The sequence below is a fragment of the Podarcis vaucheri genome, assembly GCF_965113315.1.
Source record: "Podarcis vaucheri genome assembly, chromosome: 2".
Classification (NCBI taxonomy): Eukaryota; Metazoa; Chordata; class Lepidosauria; order Squamata; family Lacertidae; genus Podarcis; species Podarcis vaucheri.
The window spans coordinates 35,195,156-35,219,863 of record NC_138760.1 but is presented as its reverse complement, the minus strand read 5'-3'; the positions used below and the strand labels follow the sequence as shown (position 1 = coordinate 35,219,863).

General features: G+C 41.4%; 1 protein-coding gene and 1 long non-coding RNA gene across 7 annotated transcripts; one reads left to right on the top strand and one right to left on the bottom strand.

The window, feature by feature from the left end:
- The first annotated feature begins 109 nt into the window (after positions 1-109).
- On the top strand, positions 110-24,652 carry LOC309527128 (autocrine proliferation repressor protein A-like). 4 transcript variants are annotated; one of them, XM_082213665.1, is made up of 14 exons: positions 110-236; positions 5,645-5,794; positions 7,144-7,318; positions 9,881-9,929; positions 10,863-10,985; positions 12,522-12,620; positions 12,754-12,843; positions 14,972-15,101; positions 17,469-17,589; positions 18,829-18,964; positions 20,698-20,786; positions 21,673-21,745; positions 22,634-22,699; positions 23,763-24,652. In XM_082213665.1, the coding sequence occupies exons 2-14, from the start codon at positions 5,665-5,667 to the stop codon at positions 23,880-23,882; spliced, it is 1,401 nt and encodes a 466-aa protein (XP_082069791.1). In that variant the 5' UTR covers positions 110-236; positions 5,645-5,664; the 3' UTR covers positions 23,883-24,652. The 4 variants fall into 4 exon arrangements, with proteins under 4 accessions (XP_082069791.1, XP_082069790.1, XP_082069792.1 ...); XM_082213664.1 differs by lacking the exon at positions 110-236 and adding an exon at positions 4,568-4,791; XM_082213666.1 differs by lacking the exon at positions 110-236 and adding an exon at positions 4,842-4,924.
- LOC309527130 lies at positions 11,945-22,579 on the bottom strand. 3 transcript variants are annotated; one of them, XR_014217116.1, is made up of 7 exons: positions 22,408-22,579; positions 21,615-21,734; positions 21,092-21,255; positions 18,484-18,959; positions 17,538-17,979; positions 14,039-14,147; positions 11,945-13,021 (listed from the first exon to the last, which is right to left on the bottom strand). It is a non-coding gene; the product is annotated as an uncharacterized lncRNA (long non-coding RNA). The 3 variants fall into 3 exon arrangements; XR_014217117.1 differs by lacking the exon at positions 14,039-14,147 and having other exon boundaries at positions 17,538-17,812; positions 18,563-18,959; XR_014217115.1 differs by lacking the exons at positions 14,039-14,147; positions 18,484-18,959 and having other exon boundaries at positions 17,538-17,812; positions 21,038-21,255.
- Positions 24,653-24,708: the final 56 nt, after the last annotated feature.

Here is a 24,708-nt window from a genome sequence, read left to right as displayed (position 1 = left end):
ACCATACCTACATACATCTATTGCAGCAGAACAGCACATTGTGGGGGAGGGAAGATGGTTCCCTCAGGCAAGCAGCAATCCTTGCACTGATGGGACGATTACCTTTGCATGGTGCTGAAGTCCACCTCAGTCTCCTTATTTCACATCAGGGGCTTATCAATCCTCTGTTCAGTAGATTCTTGTTTTAGAGCACTCTGCAGAAATATAGGGTTGTCTCCAACTAAGCTCTCCTCAAGGTAGGCATAGCAAAAACAGTGGACCTAAATTAACCATGTCCATTCATTTCAATAGGTCAGCTTTGAGTATTACATTGGTGTGGAGAAATGTTATATGTGTGTCTGTTTATGTTTGTGTTTTGATGGAAAAAAATATGTGTTCTCAAAGTTCAAGGGCTTATACTGTTGACACGTTGCAGGCCTCTTTAGCTGTAGCTGTTTGTGTGTGAGAGAGAAAGAGAAAGAGAGACTATTGCTTTGAAAATGTATTAGCTGGGCTTGGATCAGGTAAATTCATTTTTATTGGTCTGGGTGACAGCAGTCTGCCAGAGAGTCTCGGCAGTTGGGAGTTAACTGTCAGAGACAGCTGAGGAGATGAAGGGGAAATTAGTTGGCAAGGAAAGGTGTGAGGGAAAGACTAGAGAAAAACTGAGGCCTGAATATAAATTCCCAGTGTGTTATTAGTAGTTGCCTTGTGAGGCTCAGGAGAAGGGAGCCAGTGGCTGAGTTAGTCAGAGAGGGTGCCCTATATAAAGATCAGTGCCAGCCTGTCCATGAGGCAAGGTGAGGCAGCTGCCTCAAGGGGCAGGATCCAGACAGAGGCGGCAGATTTAGCCTCCATGGAGCCCACCAGGGTGGCAGCAGCTATGGAAGAGGTGGCAGTGGTAGGTGGCTGCCATGGCATACTCCCTGGAGACCAGATCTACTGCTACCTCCTCCTTGTCTGCAGTGTGTAGGTGCAACAGCAGTATGTGGACCAGCCCAGAGCATCACCAATGGCAGGACACTTGTGCTGTGAAGAGGAGAGTTATGGGGAGAGGGGATGGGATGGTGTGCTGGTGTGCCTGTACACTGTGGACAAGGAGGAGGCGGTGACAGATGATTGCAATGGCTGCCTGTTGTGGCTGCAGAGGGGAAGGGCATGGTGCCAGAAGACAGCACTTTCAGTTCTGCTGCAGGTGGCAAAACGTCCCAGCCTGGACCTGGCCTCCATCCATGGGCATACCAGGATTTATGTTGGGCGGGGAGAGGGAGAACCGAGCTATCTATGATGCAATTGGTCCATTAGTTAAGAAATTTTATTTATTTACTTGATTATGCACCCCTTGGTTATGCCAAGGCCCCCATCCATCTCAATACTGTACTGCCTTCAGAGACTGGTTCAGATGAAATGCAGAGTGTGTCATCAGTATACTTATGACATTGTGCTTCAAATCTCCAGATGACAGCTCCCAATGGCTTCATACAGATATAAGTTAGCATGGGGGACGGAATAGCCCCCGTCAAGGTAAATGCCATTGGCCAAAACAGTAGTTAACATTTAGTCCTCCAGGGCTTTACAAACTGTGTGTCACCACATTAGTGTGTCGGCTGCAGTGTGTAGGTGAGTCACATGAATGCTCCCCACTCTCCTCCCGGGGCTGGAAAGGGGTTTGTTTAACCCATGGGTAGGCAAACTAAGGCCCGGGGGCTGGATCTGGCCCAATCGCCTTCTAAATCTGGTCCGCAGTCTGGGAATCAGCGTGTTTTTACATGAGTAGAATGTGTGCTTTTATTTAAAATGCATCTCTGGGTTATTTGTGGAATCTAGGAATTCGTTCTTCTTTTTTCAAAATATAGTCCAGCCCCCCACAAGTTTGAGGGACAGTGGACCGGCCCCCTACTGAAAAGGTTTGCTGATCCCTGGTTTAACCTTTGGTTTGCTAGTAAAACTGAATTACTGTGTCATGAAATGATGCATATCTAAAACGTGTGTCACCAACATGAAAAGTTTGGAAAGCTCTGCTCTAGTAACTATGCTGATAGTAGGAGAATGGCAAAGGCATTTTTCATTGTGGCAGCTATTTTGATTGCCCCAGAATGCATCTCAAAAACAAAAACCCAGACACATATACTGTTGAAGTCTCTGCCCATCAAAATCATTTATCCTCTCCTAAAAGAAAATGGAGACTTCAGTGTGCCCATTGTGTGGTGGGTGTTACATTTCTAAATTCTTCTTTGTCATTTTTGGATAGCATAGCATTCACTTAAACAGGGACAAGTTGAGTACAGAACCAATATATTGGACATGGGTGCCTCATTTTATGAAAGATCTATTGCTGGATGGATATCAAAAGAGATGCAGAGCAAAGGAGTCTCATCTAAACCATTTCATGTTTATTCATTGGCATTGTGACAGTTTGTCCTGAACTGAACTCTTGTCTTTGGTGGTGGTGCAACACACTTTGAAGAAACAAAGAGTGGAAATGGTATGATTTGCTACCAAACAGAACAATCCTGTTCAAGAAGAGGAAATTAGGCTTAGATCATACCATACTCAAATTATCTAATTAGGAATGCAATGCAACCAATCTAATTGCAATTGCAATTGCAAAAATTAGTGTGACATATGTGCTCATTATATTAAGAGGTGCCTGATAAATGAGTGTTCCTGTCATTGCATGAATAGGCGGCCTCAGTGGGACTGATGGGAAGCAGGGTTCATTCTACCAGCTTTGCAGAAAGCACAGCTCCATCAGACACCTCCTGTCTGCCCCTGAGCTGTTTCTGTGCTTTCTAGTCATCAGAAGTATTATACTTTATATAAGAATTGGCACCTGAGTTTGTTTTCTCCCTTGATCCTTTTCACTTCTGTGTTAAGTTTTTAGACTGCTAGCCTTGGGCAAAGGACTGTCTTGTTTTAGTTGAGTGCATGTAATGTGCTCTTGGAGTCTTTTTTGGCTGAACAGCAGAATATAAAGGCTCCAAATCAATCAACCAACCTCTTTAACAATCTCATGATTCTTTTCAGAGGCAAAGTACAAATTTATTTCGCACTGTTTCCTAAACTCATATGAACCGCAAATGTTTAATGGTATAGTACCGTACCTATATTCTAATCTTTATCACGAGTAGATGAAGAATTTGGGAATCCATTGTGTTCAGTTAAGGATGGATACACCAAAGTGCAAGTAATCCTGTTACATGACTATACCTACCTGGACTTAAATACGCAATGAGGTAGTGACCTCAGTCTTAAATTTGGGTGTACGCATGAGACCCTGTTCTAGCTTTTGTGCACTTAAGAGTGCTTCCAGACTGTTGATGCTTTTGGCTTGAGATTCAATCACATACCAGCAAATTCAGGTTGTACAATTACAGCTGATTTGGTGGTGCTGTGCGACCGCTTAGAGTTTCTTATTAAAATTCCACCCTTTGTGATAAGGTAAGTGATTGGGATTGCACGGGGAATTGTAGAATATCATTTGATTCATGCAATGTCATTTAATCTCCCTGCAAACAAATCAGAAATTTGAAATGGAAGAGGAACGAGATAAAGAATGCATTATTAAATTGACAAAAAATGGGTTATAATATACAGATCGAACAGTGGGAGCATATGTGGACTAAAGGGTTAAAATACACATTGTGTTATGATTTAAAAGAGAATTTTTTACAAAATGACATACTGTTGGTATCTAACTCCTGAGAAGTTATTTAGAATGTATAAAAATGTTCCAAGTGTACAGTATGTTGGAAATGTCAAGAACATGAAGGTGGATCTGTAGAAAAAGCTTTTAAAAAAGGATAAAAATACATACATTGATACAGAAGATTTTGAAGGTTAATGTTCAACTGAAACCAGAGCTCTTCCTATTGGGGCTAATAAATATGCAACTAGAAAGAGAATCAAGAAGAAAATCGCAATATATGGAGGGTATGGAGTTATGCATCCCCTGAGCCAAGGAAATATGGTAAGTTGCGTGGCAAGGTCCCAAACCCTCCAGGAAGTGGAATAAAGACACACGAAACAGTATTTTAGGTTAATGGGCGAAAAAGGCCGCAACTTTATTGGTTACAGAATGTGAGTGCTATTGGCTTAGGCAATGGAACTGACTGAGCAGGGAGAAAAGGAACATGTCCTCGGCTGTGGGCAGTTTAAATAGCCCGCGCCACACCCCTGGACCATCTGGATTGGACAGCCTTGGGATGATGTGGCAGAGGAGCAACCAATGGCGCAGGGGCTATCCTAGAGTGGCCAGGGCAACCCAGTCAAATGGGCAGGGTATAACAACAACAGTTGTTGTTGTTGTTGTTGTTGTCATCATGGAACAGGATGTCCCTATTTTCATCAGAAACTAGGGACATCCTATTTTGTACAGTTATTCCTCCTCACGAAGAAGTGGGAGGAGAGAAGGCCAAAAATTAGACATGTGCATATGGGAATTGCCTTAAATATATCATTGAAAGGGCATTTGTGAATACAGAAAAGAGCAAGCAAAATGACCAGGGCACTGGAGCCCATCTGACATTTGGGGCTTCTTAGTTTATAGTAGAATAAAGGGGGCATGAGAGGCATGTATACATTATGACTAGTGTGGTGATGGCTTTAAAAGGTGATTAGACAAATGGCTATCATTGGCTACTAGTCATGATGCAGGCAAACAACAGCTGGAGTTCACGTCCTGCTTGTGTGGGCTTCCCCTCTGGTTGGCTACTGTGAAAAATAGGCCACTGCACTTAATAGATCTTTGGTTTGATCCACCAGGACTCTTCTCATGGTCATAATAATTCATGGATATTTTAAAAAATTATGGTAAGGGTCTTAAAACATGCTGAGAAAACAAGTAATTAAAGGGAGACTGGACTACCACCACTTCAGGTGAAGTTGAGCATTTGCTGCTAATTAGTTTCTCAAAACATTTCCCCCTCCATTCTCAAAGGAAGCTGTGAGTTGTTAACTGGGAGATGTCATTCTGCCATTTTGAAATGCTCTTTTTCAAAAAGCGCATGGGCGGGGGGGGGGTGTGAACCAATGTTGCAAGTGAAACAGAGAAGATACAGGCCTCAGTTTGGCTACAGGCCTGAATTGATAAAAGGGAGGGTGCTTTGTGACTGGAAGTCAATGAAGAATAACTGGTAAGGAGGAGCATTTGCTGCTAACTAGTTTCTCAAAACATTTCCCGCTCGGTTCTAAAAAGCAAGTTGTGAGTTGTTAACTGGAAAGTGCCATTTTACCATTTCGAAAGCTCTTTTTCAAAAAGGGAAGGTGAACCAATGTCCCAAGTGAAACTGTAGAAGTTTGGCTACAGGCCTGAATTGATAAGTGGGAGGGTGCTTTGTGACTGGAAGTCAATGAAGAATAACTGGCAGAATTACTTCCTGTGCTCATTAGATAAATCTGCATAAATGCTGTCTTGGCCATGTGATACAGGGCCCTCCCTGCTATGAGACTTGTATAAATACTGGAGAAAGTTGTGACATTCATGGAGAGAACAGCTCTAGGTGAAAGCTTTGGCATACACCACCAAACCTTGTGGAACTTTCCTGCTGGGAGCAACTGTGATCTGAAGTGGGAGAACTGCTGCTGAACAAAGGCAGGTACCTCTTTCAAGGCAACTAGACCTGCTTGACCATGTATGCCGCTTTCTCTCTTCTCCTCCTGGCAGCCTGCCTGCCCTCTGGATGGATGCAGACAGCCCTGGATGACTACGTCAAGCAGTATGACCCTCACTACAACTACACTGTCACAAAGGAGGAAGACAGGCCTGGCGTGACCGTCTATACCGTCAACATGACCTCCTTGAAGTGGCAGAATGGTGAGAGCAGCAGTTTTGAAATACAGAGGAAGGCATTTCCGCTGTGCCCTTTTGCTTTGTGGAGGATGAGAGGGAACCTAAACCGGGGAGGTGGCTGCTGGGTGGGTGTGATCTGCTCTGTGGGTGGTAAGGAAACATGAACCAGGATAACTCAGTTGGTTAGAGTGTGTTGCAGATAACGCAAGGGTTGCAGGTTTGATCCCCATACAGGACAGCTGCATATTCTAACATTGCAGGGAGTTGGACTAGAGTATCCTCAGGGCCCCTTCCAAGTCTGCAGTTCTATGATTCCATAGGCAGCAATAGGTAATCATTGGGTCTCCCTGTGGCTGGCTATGGAAGGGGAAACTGAATCAGTTTTGAGACCCTAAGAGGAATCCAATATATGAGTTTTAAACAGCCATAAATATTGGAGAGTTCTTGCAAAGTAAGGAGAATGTCTCGTCTTTCCAGTCTGCTCTCAACTTGCTTAGGGGAGGTGGCCAGAGGTAACACAGCTTAGGGTAGATGGAAGTTGTTCTCCTGATGGTCATCCTAGCTTGCGTACAGTCTTTGCTCAAAGCTGCCCTCTCTTCAGTCTTCTTCGCTAAATGGCCCAACTCCTCTGTGAGATCCTTCATGCATTCATTTCCAAAAAGGGCACGTGAAAGCATCCTTAATACTCAGTGAATTCTCTATCAAAGAACACATGCCATCTGTAATAAATTAGGCAAAACAGAGCAAAAATAATATACTGCTAATTGAAAACAAAAACAAAAACACACCCTTCAAGAACTTTACAAAACAAAAACAAATAACAACCAATACAAACCACCCCATTGAATCCTGGGAAGTGTAGTTTGTTAAGGGTGCTGGGAATTGTTCTTCTTTAAGGGGTAAACTATAGTTCCCAGTATTCTTTGAAGGAGAAAAATTAAGATTTCATTGTGCTTTAAATGTATGGTGTGAACACAGCCCCCAGCAGGGCGCAGCATGAGTGGCAATTACAAACTGGGGAAAAAATTCAGTAGAGTGTTGTCTCACAAATGAAAGGAGTTCCAGTGTGAATTCCAACCTGGGAGTGAGGGACAATGGCAGAAGTAACCGCTTCTTGAATGGGAAGATGGTGACCCTAACTTAAGGGTGGAAAACCTGTGACCATCCAGATGTTGCTGAATAACAACTCCTGTCATTCCCGACCATTGGCTACAACTGTTGGGACTCATAGAAGTTGGAGTCCAACAACATCCATGCCCTAATGAACTTTATTGTTGTCAGGGGGAGTCTAGTGTCCTTGCTTTAGTTCTTCATGGCTAACTCTCTCTTTCCTTTGTATTAACTAAATATCAGTTCTGTGTATCTGTTTTCAGATTCTGAAGTGGACCGATCAATCTGGTGGCATACGATGACCATTGCTGTGTCAGATAACCAAAGGCTAAAGGACTCATGTTTGCTGATGATTGGGAATGGAAGAAATGATAATGCTCTTGATATCCCGGACTTAACTCCTGATGATGCCATTACTGCGGCAACATCTACTGGGTCGTAAGTAAAGTGAAGGGTCACTGCGCATATCATTAGTTCTACTGTGTTCAGTTTAGACTATTAAGGGAATTAGTAGCCCTACTAGGATAGAGAACTGAGCCAGATGTACGTGCTGGAGGACTGTACCTTAGAACAAACTTTCCTGGGGTGTGGGGTGATGAAGGGAATTAGAGGCATGCATCAGATTCAGAGAAATCCTGATTCCAGGAAGGATATCTCGGGAAGATACTGGGTTTGCCTGAAGTGAAGATGGACATATGTGACGTGCAATTGTCAACAGTAGGATCCCTGAATTGCCTCATAGTGCCTTGGCAATTCAGACATACAAAGACAGAACACTGCAGGAAAGTGTCTCCTAAAGGCTAAACTAAATGTCTCTAAGCTTATCATATAAATAATAACACCAGTGTGAGTTGAAAGCAAAGGGAGGACTCTTTTGTAATGGAAAGATCATTGTTTAAAGGTGCCTAACATATAAACATCACTGGATCTATTTCTCAGATATTTGGCTGGTATCTTACCCAAAGACACCTCTCCCATTGCAATTTGTAGACTAACTGTCCACAAAACACTAGGTTGGATGAAGTGATTCCTTTTTTTACACACCCCAAAACAACGATAGCTGCCAATGCACCTATTCTCCTTAAATGTGGTAGTGTTGGTGCCCTCAGAAGTGGTGACCTTGCCAGCAAATTTCATCTAATTCTAGGCGACCCCCTAGCGGAATAATGACTCAAGACAATGTGCTGTGGGATTAAAATTTTCCCCAACTTTATTAAGTTTCAGATGTAGGGAGACCTTGGCTCAGGCACTGGCCGTTTATCCTTCCCAGTCCCCAACCGGGGCTCTGGGGGACATCAGGGTTATCTAGAATGTGTAGGGATTGGGCTGGCTCTGGAGAACATATGTTCAAGCAGAGAGCCCGCCCCCGGTTTCGCCACCATCGCAGGGGAAAGCAATGACAACCTCTCGGCGTATGGCGAATGCCTCCCCTCAAGACCCCTTTAATGGGGAACCCTGGGATCACCGCCACAAGGGGGGCGTGGGTCACCGCTTCACCCCCCCCCCCCAATTTAGGAAGATACACTAAATGATTCTGCCCAAGGCCTGAAACCGCCAAAGTTGTGACGTTTTGCTATGGGAAAGGCAAAACCTGCCAAAGCAATGCTGCTACCATGACGTAGCAGCGCACACGTACCTGTGGAGAAGAGGTTAACCTGCAAAAGAAGACTTAACTGAGGGAGGGCAGGGTGGGAGAAGCTCTGGAGCCAACTGACGCTTCGCAGGTAAGATTCACCTTCTGCTGTGTGGGCAGGGCAGTCCCTCCCCTTACCTGGCTGATCCCCTGGCAATGCTTCCCCAGGCGGGATTGGGCGATTGGCAGAGGTAGGCGGAGACCTCCAGGTATCCAGCCTAGGGTGGGTGAAGCCAGCCCGAACTACTGGGAGCCGCAATAGGATCCGGGGGGTTGCGCGCGACCACATTTGATGTGTGGAGCGGTCATTTTTTAAAAGTCACACTTTGGAGGGGCTTTTATTCCTGCAAATTTCTGTCAAAAGAATAAAAGTTATACCCATTTTTGAAATTTCTCAGTTGGGAAAAGGGACAGGGAGAGCAAACAAACTGGAACTAGATGGGCCCTGAGCTAAATTAGGCAGCTTAAGAAATGCCTTGGATTGCAGTGGGCAGTTTTCTGAAGAACTAGATCAAGATATGAGCCAAATGTTGCAGTTGGTGCCATCCCTACTGAGAACTGGACAGAAGCACAATACAAATGTCTGAAAGCATCTCTGAGGGTGTTTTTGTAGCAAACATTTCTTTTGGTGATGAAACCATACAGAGGTGTTTTATTGTCTGTCTGTGTACGTCACAATGTCTCCTGAATTACTGCTGTGAGGAGGAGAGAGTAGCATCTTAAGTGTGAAGTGATGACCTTATTGGAAATGAGTTACATTGGCAATGCATTATGAATAGTACGCCTAAATTTTTATGTGCATGTTGACAGAGAGACAAGGGCGCACCAAACAGCAAAGCAGGCTTGTAAGTTAATGTTGTAACAAGATATATTTTAAATATCCCTACCATTAAAGACAAATAAGCTTGAGGTGTGATGTTTGCAGCCTGTGAGTGCAATTGGAGGAGAAAATATTGAGTGCTAAATGGCTAGAGAATAAAGCAGTTAAAAATAAAGTTAATAGTCTAAATGTGATCTAATCCAATTCACTGTATTCAAGAAAGTTTCTCTATGCTCATTCTATCACATTAAAATTCTTTAAGAAACTATGATGACCATGATTTACTGTTAATTAAAACAGCACCAACATAACAGCATATTCATATAATCTCCGTGTCCTCTGTGCAGAGTGTAATATAGAGTGTGCCTTGATTTCATGACTAGGCCATAAGCTGCCTGGAACTGCTGACTCTGGTATCTTTGACATCACGTCTGTAGACTGTAGAGGCATTTGCTTGGGTTGATGTTCTTTTTCAAGAAGCATGAATCACTTTCACTGCCTTTGTAGAACTGAAACTGTTGACTAATACTTTGCTTTGTCTCTGAAGTTGTGCAGCTCTTGTGCAGCAGATCCCAAACCAGCCAATCACCTATCGTGTAAGTCCTGTTTGATCCCCCCCCCCATACTGGGAACTCCCCAAACCCTTTTCTAAATTCTCATATAAGAGTTTCACAGAATGAATTTGTTGGGTGAAAGGGGAGGACAAATCTTTGAATTGTGGTTTTTCTCCGTTTTTCATTTTTTCTTAAATTCATTTTTCCACATCATTTTGTGGTTTAGCTGTTGCTGTGTTGTTTTTTTAAGTCTCATGAAATTTCACCAGCATTTTATTGCAAATTTATCCTGATGTACACATTCTTGTATGAAATTTCATGTAATGCACACATTATTGAAAGCCCTCAATCCTCAGTGTTATGCATTTTGTATGCTACTTCCACTAATAAAGTATTTAGTATTAATTGCTTTTCATGCATGATCTCAACACATTTTATAAAAATATGCTAAAAACAGTTTAAAACAATACAGAGAACAGCAGACGCATTTAAACACACAATCCAATCCAAAATAATGTCTTTGTTTCCAAAAAGTACAGACAGTGAGTGTCTGTCATCTTGCACACAATTCAGAAAAGTGTGAATTTTGATGGATAGCAGTGTTTGGTTTTTGTGTAGCTGGGGAAAGACTTGGCTGGCACACTGTTCTACCAGAGGCTTCCATGACAGATTTTTTTTCTCCTAATACACTCTATTGAGGAGGGCATTTACTTTCACAGAGCAAAATCCAATAGAAGTCTACAGTTTGTTCAAGAACTATTCTTTATAACAAAGTGTAAATTTCTGAGAAGAAATTGCCATTCCATTTGCAAAAAGTGTTCAAAATACTAGAATTAAAATAAATTGTCCCTAGCACTGTATCTCAAAGATGTGTGTAAATCAAAGAAATACAGATCATTTAAAGGGTGGGTAACATGTTTGGGAACGCTGGGCTCAATAAAAAACCCATTAATGTTTCATCCACTTTGCCTCTAGAAATACCCCATCGAAAGATGCAAGAACAGCTTGGAAAATGATGAACTGTTTTGCTCATGGTGGAAGTTCATGAACGATGAGACTGCAGGGCCAGACGTGCTGATTTTGTTCCCAATGGTCAAGGTAACTCTGGCTTCTTTGTCCTTCCTGGATTGGCTAGCAAACAGACACTTTCATCATTATATAGAGCATGTTCTTTGTTGTTTCCGGCCATCAGTGCTATCATCTGGATGGGGTGGTAGCGCAAAATTTCTACTTCATGGTTTTCACAGCAATTCTACCAGCTTGACTGCCAGGGCTTATACCAATACAGTGGTACCTTGGTTTAAGAACAGCTTAGTTTATGAACAACTTGGATGAAGAACGCTGCAAACCCAGAAGTAGGTGTTTTGGTTTGTGAACTTTGCCTTGGAAGCAGAACATGTTCCGCTTCCTGTTGAGTGTGTTCCATTTGTAAATTGAGTCCTCCACTGTTATGGGAAAGCACACCTTGGTTTAATAACGCTTTGGTTTAAGAAAGAACTTCCGGAACAGATTAAGTTCGTAAACCAAGGTACCACTGTATTTTAAAGTGAGCTTTTTCTGTTAGTATAAAAAGCCCCCCTTAAAATTTCTTTCAGTTTCATTGAATGATAATATTTTAGAATGGCTGAAGAAAGTCTAGATTTCTTTTCAGAACATGTAAATTAAATTATTTTCTATAACTTGAGTAGACTGTTTGTGGACAAGAATCCTGAGCTATTGACATACAGTATTATGGAACATGAGCACTGTATACAATGGCATGAATTGCAGTTGATTTCAATACCTGTCTAGTCAGAGGTAAGATCCATGGAGTTCAAACAAAGGAAGAAACTTTCTCCAAAAAACCTTCGTTGTGTGTGTTAAGGGATGTGGCTGTTAAAACCTGTCCATTCCTAACTATAAAAAACCCCAGAAACAGAACAGAAGAAAAAACTAAACAGTGACTATTATTATTATTATTATTATTATTATTATGGGTTGCTCCAACAAGTTATAAACAAGTTATAAAACCACAGTAGAATATCAGACATTAAAAACTCCCCTGTACACCTTTCAGATATCTTCTAAAAGTCAGATAGATGTTTATTTTCTTGACATCTAATGGGAGGACATGCCACAGGATGGGTCCGGCTACCAAGAAGGCCTTCTGTCTGGTTCCCTGTAACTTCACTTCTTGCAACGAGGGAACCACCAGAAGCTGGATCTTAGTGTCTGGGCTGAATGATGGGGGATATATAGGGCCGAAGCTGTTTAAAGGCCAGCGTGAACACTTTGAATTGTGCTTTGAAATGTACTGGAAGCCAACACAGATCTTTTACGACGGCCGTTATATGGTCCTGGTGGCCCCTCCTACTCACCAGTCTGGAAGCCACATTCTGGGTTAGTTGTAGTTTCCAAGTTACCAATCAGTGAGATTTATTCATTCTGTTTTTAGAATTACTCATCAGTTGGTGATGAGTACTGTTTCTCACATTAATAGACTGTGCGCACCCTCAGTATTACTTTTGCAGATTAGCATGGGGCTCCATTAAGGCTCTGAAGACAAACCTTCTGGTGATGGCATTGTCATTATGCCATGCCAACAAGTAACTCCTTTGAATTCCAGAGGATGTAATCCTTTTCTCTTGTGCACAGGCTGCTGTACGGGCCATGGACACTGTAACAGATTTACTACTGAAAGAATCTGGTGGGATGATGAACATCACAAAGTTCTCTTTGATAGGTGCTTCTAAGGTATGTATGAAGTGCAGGTCTGTGCTCCTTTGACATTTCCTGTACATTGTTTTCTTTTTGCTTCTTCTGCGCTTGCCATTCTCCGGCTCCCAGTGCACCTTTGCAACCTCATTCTTTTCTCTCTTTATGGCAGCGTGGCTGGACTGCCTGGCTTGCGGCAGCTGTGGATGGAAGAGTTGTGTCCTTTACTCCACTTGTATTTGATCTTTTGAATATCATTAAGGTGAGAATCCAGTTTCTTCACAGTAGGGAAGAGTAGAGAACGGCATAGTTCTTCCCAATAACATGCCAATAGTATTGACTTCAGATGCAGAGATTATGCTACCCTGGGCAACTTCACTGTTCGTTCATGTATATACCAGCTTTTCAATAAAATGTTCTGTGGGGGGAATGGGGGTCTCCTGAAAAGAAAAATAAATAAAATAAAAATAAAATGTCCAAGGATGCTCACAAAGCAGCATTAAAACACAAGAAAATCAATGCAGTCCCTTACATTTGATAGGCTGTGCATTTGATACCCTTCACGAGCTCTAACTCAGCTGCAGGCTGAAGCTTATAGAGATCTTGAAGACTTCACACACACACACACACACACACACACACACACACACACACACACACACACACTATTTATAAGGAATGTACCCTACCTGTCTAATAAAAAGCCCCTAATGTGGCCCTGAACTAGATTTATAGATAAGTATAAATATAGATAAATACAAGACAATCAGAATATTTTCCCAAAGAACTGGGGGTTCAAAAACAGCAAAATGCAGCTTTCTCCCAAACCTAGAAAAATTAAAATATATTTACTAGAAGGCTAAGAGAGAGAGGGAGAGAGAGGGAGAGAGAGGGGAGAGAGAGAGGGAGAGAGGGAGAGAGGGAGAGAGGGAGAGAGGGAGAGAGAGAGAGAGAGAGAGAGAGAGAGAGAGAGAGAACCATACACCTGAGGAAGGGTACCCCACATTCTCAGCACGGTGCATCGCTATTGAAAAGGCCCTGTCCTGTGTCCTCATCAACCACACTGCTGAAGACAAAGGGACATCAAGTAAGGCCTCCAATAATTTTAGGAGATGGGCAGACTCATGAGTGAAGACTGTCCCTCAAATCATCTGACCCCAAACATTGCTTCATGAACTCAGACATCAGGTTACTGAGCGAGGGGAGGAAGAAAACTTTCCACAATAGCCACGATTGTGGAATTAGAAAATTTAATTCCACAATCCTGGCTATTATGCAGGGTGACCTGGGTGGTTTCAAGAATTAGAGCAACAGGGATTGTGTACAATCCAACAATAGTAAGAATGGCTACACAATAAATGTAAGGGAGATGCCATGTAGACAAAGCTGAGTACGATGACCAGCAGGTTAGGTACAAACAGTGCTATTTTTCTAGAAAAAGAGATGCTGAAATTCACCATGAATGCCTCCTTTGGTCTCTTAAAATGGCAGTGGCATCCACTTGAGAGCCCTGGGTACAAATATCCACATTAAGATGTCATACTGAAATTTTCTGAATATTCTGGCCTATCAGTGGGATGGTAAGAGGTAGTTGTCAACTTAACCCAAATAAATAACCAGAAAGCCATGAGATAAACTAATATAGAGATTTGTTGGGGCTCATCCAGACCTCCTTTTGTGCCATTTTTCTAGGTACAGGTGCAGTTTTTAAAGCACCATGTCAAAGCACTTTTCTTCCTTCTTTCCCCCCCCCCCAAACTTCCCTGGGAAAACCCTTTTTTTACTACTGAATTGAAGCAAACGCCAATCCACAGAAAACCCAAATTGCTCTTTGTCCTGATTCAGCATTAAAGATTGGGTTTTCGTGGGGGGGCGGGGGAAGTGCTCAGGCACTGCGCTTTATAGCATGGACCTATGACTAGAAAGCACAAGGCAAAAGGTAAGTGTGGATGAGCTCTTGGTCACCAGATACATAAAAAGTCTCTGAGCCATTTGTAGCATATTTAAAAGCGTACGTAAAATACATTAAAACATAAACACGTTTACACAAAAACATAAAATGCATAAAATATACATGGAACAACCCCTCCATAACAGTGATAGAAATGTTAGGGAGCCCACATACAGCAAACAAAATTTTAGTACACTAAAAGAGGGTAAGCTTTTACATAGCACCTCAAATATATCAGTAGAAGTATCAGGTAGACTTCATAATGAATGTTGCTGCTATAATGTAATTGCATGTCTTGTTTGGAATTTTAACAGCTTGGTCCTGCTAGATCTCGTGACTGTCCTCCATTTGATAGGACTTCAAGTTCTTAAGATATGACATGTGCTTTGTGTGAAGTCATAGGTGTACACAGAACTCACTTCTGTCTGTTTTGCTGTAGAGCTTGCACCATCAATACCGAGCATACTGTGGCTGGTCATATACCATGGAGCCTGAATATGATCTGAATATAACTCGGCAGATAGACACTACACGGTTCCAGAATCTAAATTCATATGTTGATCCTTATGGTGAGCAGTTCTTACCTTCTCAGACTTTTCTGATAAATGAAGCGCTAGGAGAAGAATCGCTACTCATTGGTGGGGAAAACATCCCCAGGGAAAAGAAGGTCATCATGCAGGGAGTTAAGGAGCAGATTTTCCCCATTCCTAAAAATGCCTGTATGCATCATAAAGGAATAGTCGTAGGCCAGGCTCCCATGGATTGCTGACATGGCCATAGATGAGAAAGGACCAGATTAATAGGGACCAATGGATGGTTTCATAGAGGGAAGTAGAAAAGGGTACTGATTGATCCATTGCTGCTTGTCTAATGGAATGAGCTGCCTTGTCCTCCCCTTGTGTGCTATTCCAGGGGTTATCCCAACCCCCATGAACCAATTTGGGGCAAATGAGAGAAGGAGAAGGGGAGAAGTCACATTCTTCTAGTGGATTTGCTTGGCTGTCTGCTGGTAGGACTGGTTAAGTTAAGTTGTGATGTCTAGGATCTAGGAAAACCAAACTGATGACTGCTTGAGGTGTTCAGTCTGTGCAGATCTGGGGAACCCCCCCTATTGCTTTCTTGATGACCTGGGGAACATAATACCAAAGATGCAAATGGCTAAACAGCATATATGCTACAGAATGGCTTCCTTTTCAACATTGTTTTGCTCTACGGTCTCAGTCATATTTTTGTTCCATCCTGCAAGGGAAGAATGAAGTTAGCAATGTCCCGTCTGTTCTGTATCTATAAAACCAGAGCCAATTCTGTTCTTTTGCAAGTCATATTCCACCAAATACATAATTATTTCTTTTGTTGTCTACTATGGTGAATTTTTTTTTCATATTTTTGTTGTAATTATTGTCACTATTGCTGCATGATTTCACACCATTTATTTCAGTGTATTCTATGCTTTTCTTGATAGAGTGCCTGTTATGGTCAATTAAGACCACAGTCTTTCACACTTTTAAAGTATCTAAATTTTCTTAGTGGGTTGCCATTCTTCCTTCCTTCAGAGCAGCTAATGGCCCATCAATTAGTGGTCCCCCTGCAGGGTCCAAATATTAGCCATCCAGCTTTCAGAGGGGGTGAGAAGAGAAATGTTAAAATTAAATGGGAAAGATAAATCATGAAGATGAAGACATTGTGCAGATTCTTCTCCTTTACTCACATTCAACACTTCCCCACCCCTCAGCCACAAACCTCTGCTAACCTCTTCTTCACACCCTTGGACCCATTTTACTTTCCAAGCAGGCAAACATGGAAATGGCTGCCTACAAGATGGTCCAGATCTGCATTCAGATGTGACCCACACACTTCCTACAGCCCACCCAGATGAAACCCACACATCTCCCACACACCCTTATTCACTGACAATACTCTAAGCAGAAACCACCAACATGCCAAATACAGTACCAAGTGCAGGGGAAAGGGAAGAGTCCATCCTTCTGCTGACTTCTGAAGGTTGCCACCAGCCTCACCAAGAGGAAATCAGACATGATCAGTGCTATTTTTCAGGAGGTACTCATGGGTACACAGTACCAGCACCACTCCCCCCTCTTTGTTAAAAAGTGTGATATGTACTGTAACAACTTCATGGTGAATACCGGCATCTATTTTTCTAGGGGGGAAAGCACTGAATGTGATTGACAAACACTGGTGACACCCACCCTACCTTTTGGGGAGAGGGGAACAGTGGAAGGATGGGACACATTATTTGGAAGGAGGTTGGCTTCTTTAGGGCTAGATCCATTATTTTGTCATTCAACTATGCAATCAAACTGTTCACTGATTAGAGCCTTTTGCATGCTTTCCTTCAGCAACCTCCTTTAAATACATGCCCCCCAAGCTTTCAGCATCCCCCCTTTGTCCCCTTCCCCTTCCTTCTCTATCCTTCTTCCTGCATCATTCAGCTACTAGCATCATTAAACTACAGCAATCACGGTGGGGTTATTTGTTCATTATTATTTTTTTGCAGTTAAGAGATATACAAATTTAGTTAAACAGTTAAAATAAATACATAAAGAAAGAATCAAACTGTGCAAAGGAAGTATCAAACTTATTAATTTTAATTGGGAAACAAACAATATACCAATTGCATTCACTTGACTGATTTAGGTTTCAGACCTCAGGGTATAGGGCAGTATATAAATTCAATAAGTAAGCCAAACAGACATACGAACTGCAGCAATTTCCACACCTTCCACATCTCTGTATCCTGTCCCCTGAACATATACACCTGTTTAGGGCTTTGTGGTCCTTACTCTGTTCCTATTATTTCCCATTACTCCTGTGCAATCTTGTTATCTTTTTATGATGATTTATGATAAAACAAGTAGTAATTACTTGAGAATTGCATGTTTTGCCCATTACTATAACATTTATTTTTCCATCCCCAGCATATAATGAGCGATACTTAAACAAGTTTGTGTACATAATCATTGCAACAGGAGATGAAATTTTCTTACCTGATTATAGCCGAAATTTCTTTCCTCAGCTAGAAGCAAAAAAATATTTCCGGTAAGTTCATACTGGAAAAAATACCAAATTCTCTTTTTTAGATGAAGGGCAGAACCCATCCCGGTTGTTAGTTAGGCAACAGATAGTTTGAACTCCAGATTGGTAGTTTTGGGTGAAGAGAGATAATCTAAACTGAGGGTTTATAGCTGATTCTGCCCTCTGTGGAGTGAGATCCTGATCAAATGGACACCAAGCAATCCATGCTGTGCAAAGCTAGCTTCTGCTATAAGATTTTAGAACCATTAAGAGAAGATGAAAGGCAATTTTGAAACAAATACAGTGGGAGTGTTTAAAAATAATCTCTACTGCTCTAAAACATTTCATTTGTTTTTACCTTCAGTAATACCTAGCTCCTCATAGTTTTATTTGTGAGTAGGAGATCTATTTTGCCTTCTTTTTTTTAATGATATTTATTAAGGTTTCAAAAAGGGTTACAAAAATAAGAGAAAGAAAAAAAAGAGAGAAAAGAAAAAATACAAAATACAGAAAAATAAAAACACTTAAAAACAAATCAATCTTTCCATGTCTTGTCTTTCATTTACTTGTTTCCCTGACCTCCTCACACCTCCCTTTTTTGTATTCCAGTTCAGTTAGTTAATTCAGCAAATCCTTTCCCTCTTTGTTTTTATCCTAATCCTTTAACTTAATATATTGTAACTTTGGATTCTCACCTGTTAACAAACCATTTTTACATACTCCTTTGTAACATTGCTGCTAAAACCACTTAACTTCATTCTGACATCATTCTAACATTCATTAATTTTGCAGTATTTCTGTAAATAGTCTTTAAATTTCTTCCAATCTTCTTCTCCCTGGTCTCGGATTCTGCCAGTCATTTCCGCCAGTTCCATATAGTCCATCACCTTCATCTGCCATTCTTCCAGACTATTTTGCCTTCTTCCCTCTGCTTCCCCCTTTTTAAAAAAATCACATTTTACAAGACAATGTATTGTGTACGAACATTTCTTAGTACCGTATATAATAAAATTGTAAAATTGTCATCATGCTGCAGTTTGTAGAAGTCATGCTAGTCTTCCTTCATCAAGCCTTCTTTTTCTATATGCTGGGTAACTTTGTCTTTAATAGGGTCCCCGCCTGTTTTTCTTGTATATTTCTCTCTATGTGTATTTTCTTTTCAATGAGGGAAAAATCAGAAAGCTGTGATTAGATTGAACATGTCATCTTTGTCTAATGCAAGGAAGATATTTCTTTTTCAAAAACCTCTCTTTTATCCTGCAGGGCCATCCCAAACACTTTCCATGCTATTTCATTACGCCCACTGATTAGATTATCTATCTTGGACACGAGTACAGCCTTTTATCTCGCCACCATACAGAATCTGAGCATGCCCCAAGTTTCTTGGAACCTGACTGAGGTAAGAAAAAAATGATACTGTGTTACTGAATGACAGAAATAATTCAGGCATAACGCTTGTCTTACCACTTACATCAAGCCAGGAGCAATTAAGGAATCCTTAATTGATGGAAATTATAATGAAGTGTGATCCTTTACTAAGGACACTCAGTTGAGCTCAAGTTTCCTAGGAAGTTATCAGTATTTCAAACAGGTTGTTATGATTATAGGAAAATCAGTATTGATTAATGTTGTCCTTCAACAACTGATTGGAACTGATTTAAATAATTATGACATTTGTCTGTTTTCAGAGTGTGGTTGGTTCACTTTGAGCTTTGCTAGTGAATATCAGAAAGTTGTGACATTTCCTTCTGGCGTCCTATCATTTTATTTTTTTAATTACTGTATCAGAATATGTGGTTCAGTAAATGTAACGTGAATATGCCCTTGGAAGCAAAGCACAAAGAAAAATTCCAGGGTCTTAATTTATTTGAAAGGTGTGGGTTGACTTTATGCAGGCTGTGGCCTGAGACAGTCTTTTTTTCACACAAGCCAACTGAATCAATAACTGCTGTCAAATTGAATATCCTTTGAAATCTTTGGAAGCTGCCTTGGAAGGGCCATAGCGCTGTGGTAGCGCATTTGCTCTGCAGGCAAAAGGTATTTGGTTCAATCTCTGGCATCCCCACATATGGCTAGGAGAGAATTCTACCTGAAATCACCTGAGAACTGCAGCCAATCAGTGTAGACAATACTCAGCTAGATGGACCAATGGTCTGACTCTCAGAATCACAGAATTGTAGAGTTGGAAGGGACCCTAAGGGCCATCTTGTCCAACCCCCAGCAAGGAGGGGCTCTTGGGGGTGGCAGCCACACAAGACATTTCCTGCTGTGATTGATGGATTCCCATTAGCAACACATTGGAAAGTGAAACACACACACACTTCTTTTTATTGCATTTTAACTATTTGCTTCAAATTAAAGCAATAGATTTCACTCAAACTTTACTGCCAGGTACAAGGTGAGCACAAACACACAGTCCCATGACTCCAAGGCAAGCAAAGATATAAGGAGTCTCTCCTGACACCCATTTTGACTGCCGGCTCCTGGCCAGGATCCCTATTTTGCAGGGACAGTCCAGGATTTACAGAAGCCATCCCAGTTTCTGATTTGATCCTGGACCTTCCTGCTTTTCCTTAGGACATCCCTATTTTCTTCAGAGAAATGTTGGAGGGTATGGAGTTGCACGACCCCTCAGCCAAAAAGCTAAGAAACTATACAACCTTTAGAAGACATCTGAAGGCAGCCCTGTATAGGGAAGTTTTTGAATGTTTAATTATGTTTTTATATATGTTGGAAGCCGCCCCGAGTGGCTGGGGCAACCCAGTCAGATGGGCGGGGTATAAATATAATAATAATAAAATAGAATAGGCCACCCCTATTTTCACTGGAGAAATGTTGGAGGGTATGGGATCCCCCCCAACGCCCCCCCAAAAAAACTCATTTTCCAAACTGATAAAGGCAAAGGGACATCAGTAGCCATCGGGAGAAAGCAAGATACTCATATTTTGACTCCTTGCACCCGGCTTTGTGGATTTGAACTGAACATTTTGTTGCCATGTAGAGAAGTGCCTGCTCAAGGAATAAGTCAGCTTCTTATACTCCTATAGGAAATTGTCTCCTGCAGACAGTAATAGCAATGGATAATAGCTTGAGGAGCACTTGATTTTTCTGTCCCATTCTCTCTCTTTCTAGACAGAAACCGAAGGTGTTATCTATCTATATACAGATCAGGTGCCTTCAGCAATTAAATGTTTCTTTGCTGACACTGGGAACTCTCAAAGGTAGGATTATGTAAGAAATAGTGTATATAATGTATTGATGCATAAAATGATATAAAAACATACAATGTTGATATAAACATACAGATAAGTAAGGATGGACAAATCTGTTAATTTGGGGTCACTTAGTTTCTGTTTTGTACAAATCTTATATTCACTTCTACTGCAATTTGCAATTAATTTTTTGCCAGCATTTTAATGCATATTTCTTCTAAAAAACAAACATTCTTAACATGCAATTTTGACAAATGTACCTGTGCATTTATATGCACACTTCACCCTAATACATGCATTTCTGTGCACATTACTTTGCTTGAGAACTGCATTGCAAACTTCATGGACGTGTGCATCTTGAAGGATGTCTATGTTTCGGTTTCCACATTATTTTTCAAAGTGTGGAACATGTAGGATCAGCTTTGAATCCCTACAAAGAAGCCATTGGGGGTGTTCTCTGCCTTGCAATATTTTCTCTCTGGCAAAAAAAAAAAAAAAAGAAAGCATTGCAATATTTTCTCTCTGGCAAAAAAAGAAAAGAAAGCAATCTGGGTGCTCTTTCTGTCAGTGAACAGCGCCACACAAAAAAAATATAGTTTTTATTCTTTGCCAGAAATCCTTTTGCATGTTTTCAAACCTGCTAACCAAGGTTCAGAAGGGAATTCTCTGGGTGGGTTACTATGCTCTGGAACCTTTGGGATCAGGTTGACAATGTTAAAGGACCATCATAATGGTGAGTTGTCTTGCATAGTAAATAAACAGATTTTTTTTTATTTTCTATCAACAGAATTATCCCTTGTGCAGCAATAAGATGTTGCATTCCTGGTGGTACTTAACTCAAAAAAGTAGCTTCTTCAGTGTTCACCATTCCTCCTCTTTCCTATATAAATCACAGGCGAGACTTCAGGTGGTCCACAAGTGCTGGTTTACGAATCATACCTTGGTTTCCCTGTGCGGCTGAGAAAGAGGTAAGAGGGTTTGTGATTTAGGATTTCTCAATTTCTTCACACAGCTGAAGAGGCCAAGTCTCCCCACTCCAAACACGCACACACAAAACTGGGCTTCTGTTGTAGAGATATTGAATTTCCTTATATCTGCAAATTTGCTAAATGCTGGGGTCCCCCACCCCAGGATAGTGCATTCATTTCAGACAATTGTGAGGTGTGTTGCACAGGATCCTGCTGGTTACTATTAGTGATTGGCTGCCCAAGAATGCCCATTGCTCTTGCTTTCCCCTTGGATGAGCAGAGGTTCATGTGCAAGAGTCTGGAGAGACCCTGCTGTAACACAAATAGGATTCCTTCATTATCTGAGTTAGCTGGAACGTGGTCTTTCCCATGGGGGAGTCCATGGGATGGTTTCATTTCAAAGCCCAACAGAGCCAATTTCCATCTAGCATTGCCCAGGGAGAAATGAGGAAAATAACATTTTCTTTATACCTCACTACTAAAAACATCCATATACATCCCAAGGGCCATATAGAAAGTCTTCAGAGCCACATTTAGTCCCTGGGCCTGAGGCTCCTCTTCCCTGGTGTGACATGTTTGTAATGCTGGTTTGAGAGCCTTCTCTGTGTAACAAAATGGGACAAGTTTCTATCTATTCGAAACTTGAAATGATTAAGGTTCACCTGGAAGAAAAGTGGGATCACCCTCCGCCCCATCCTGCCCACTGAGCACTGGGTCCATAGCTGTTCCTCTGTTGTCTTTCCTTGGAACAGTGGAACCAGGAACCTCACCTCACCTCACTCTTCTCCACATTCATACTAATGAACGTTCTAGAATTTCTTAAGTGCAATGTGATGCAAGAACTCCTGTTCACTTCTCAGTGCCTTCTTCTATCTCATCTCTTTGCAGGAAAATGGTGTTTATATGGCAGAAATGAGCAAGCCACTATTGGGATGGAGAGGCTTTTTTATTGAGGTAAATATCAGCTCCATGGATTCTAGTATTTGATCCTCATTCTCTCTCTCTCTCTCTCTCTCTCTCTCTCTCTCTCTCTCTCTCACACACACACACACACACACACACACACACACACACACACAAAATCTGGATGTACTGAGCACCAGAACTGATGGAATGTCATGTACGGACATTAGTACTAGACTGTTAAAGAAGGAATCAGGATAGACATCGTTGGTTTATGATTTCAGATCACACATTGTCCACACCATTCCAGTACCAAATCTTCATCACCAACCCCAAAAAAGGTTGGCATTTGCAGCTTTTTCATTAAGTATGGCTTAGATGAAGCACTGCTAAAGCAGAGTGATTGTCTTCAGGGGCTATAAGCGGGAAATAGTTTTCCAAACCCCTGTCCAGGCATTAAATTCACTGGATGGTGTAATCAAGCCATGGTTTCTTCTGCTTCATTCCTACATTTCTTGAAGCATGGAGAAAACAATACTGGTCTACATCACGTACCAGTGACCTCAGCTATTGGTTCCATCCCTTTCAAAATCAAGAATAATGGATATTTCTTTTCCCTGTTTGCATGTAAAAGATAAAAATCGTCTTTGTATTTTTTTTAACAGTTTGGAGAGCTTTCTCATTTTGTTTCTGACAGTTTGAATGTTCACCTCAGGATTCAGATGAAGCTGTTATACAGCTTGTGTTTAGTGAGAAATTCTTTAGGTGCTATAAAACTATCTAGAAGACTCAAGGCAAAAACTGGAAGTACCAAATGTTTAGCTTGTCATTCAGTCTAGTTCACTCATTTTATCCTTCTAAGAATGATCCATCAACTTCTGATTACCATGCCTGAAAGCTGGGTATTCATATATTACTTGAAACCAAGAGACAGAAAACTGCTGTGCAGCCAGCCACTTGAGAAAGCATGAAGTACTCTGCGCTAAGGCACTGATGTAAATGTAAGGCATAATAATTATTTATTAGATATGCCTGTGCTATAAACTTTCAATGCAGCCTCCATGCCATTTTTTGCAATGGAACATACTGAGAAGAACTGCCATTTCTTTTCCAGGTAACTTTCCCAGGACCTGAGAACAAGCCATATGTTTTCACTTCGGAGGTTCACATTATCCCAGATACTTATCCATGTAAAGACTGCCAGGGAGAGGAGTGCTATGGAACACTGGTGTGACATCCACCAGCAATGCTGTGGCTCCTGCTGGGGAAGACATGAGATGCACCTAGAAAAACGTGCAGAGGAGCAAGTGGGCAGAGGAAAAACCTTGTATAGAGAATACACAAGTTCAACCTCAACTAAACTGAAATAGGTGTGGGATGGGGAATGTAATATCATGGGGCAGGTGAGAATGTCGGTCACAATTAGGAGACCTAAAGGACTAGCTATGGTGGCAATGGGAAATGGGTAGGAGGGTGGATGAATGAGAAATACAGGGCATTGGAGGAAGGGCTTGGCTCTGCAGAATTCTGAACAAGTAATGCAGCAAAAGAAAGTGTGCCTTTGTAATCCCCAAATCTCTGGATCACAAGAAAGAAAAGCACTATCTTCTGTTAATCTTCACTGAAATTCTGTACAAGTATTGGAGCATTCAGTGCAGATTTAATTCACAACTCCTTAGCATGGATTTAAGATAGTTTAACTTCATAGACTTCAATGGGAACAAATAGCCTCTAATCTAAGTAATTGATTATAACTGGATTGTAAATCATTATGTAAAGTGACTGAATTTAAATTCCATGTGAGTCAGAGAACAAATGAGTGGCTTCTTTGGCTAGCTGTTATCTCTTCATTTTAGATTCCCTTCTGATGAATGGGGATAATAATAAAGTTGACTATATTTTTGTGGCAGAAGTGAAGCCACCTGCTGGGATTTCATTGCCTGATCATTTCTTGCTGTTTTCTGTTTGTTAACAAATAAAGGTTTTTCTGGCATTCCTACCATATTGCATTGGGTGACAATATCTTGTGTTCTGAAGTTGCATGCCTATTACAAGCAATG

Coding starts and splice junctions, on each gene's coding strand:
- LOC309527128 (XM_082213663.1), top strand. CDS start 5,611: ATGTATGCCGCTTTCTCTCTTCTCCTCCTGGCAGCCTGCCTGCCCTCT. Junction 12,621..12,753: donor CTTTGATAGGTGCTTCTAAG/GTATGTATGAAG, acceptor TCTTTATGGCAG/CGTGGCTGGACTGCCTGGCT. Junction 12,844..14,971: donor ATCTTTTGAATATCATTAAG/GTGAGAATCCAG, acceptor GTTTTGCTGTAG/AGCTTGCACCATCAATACCG.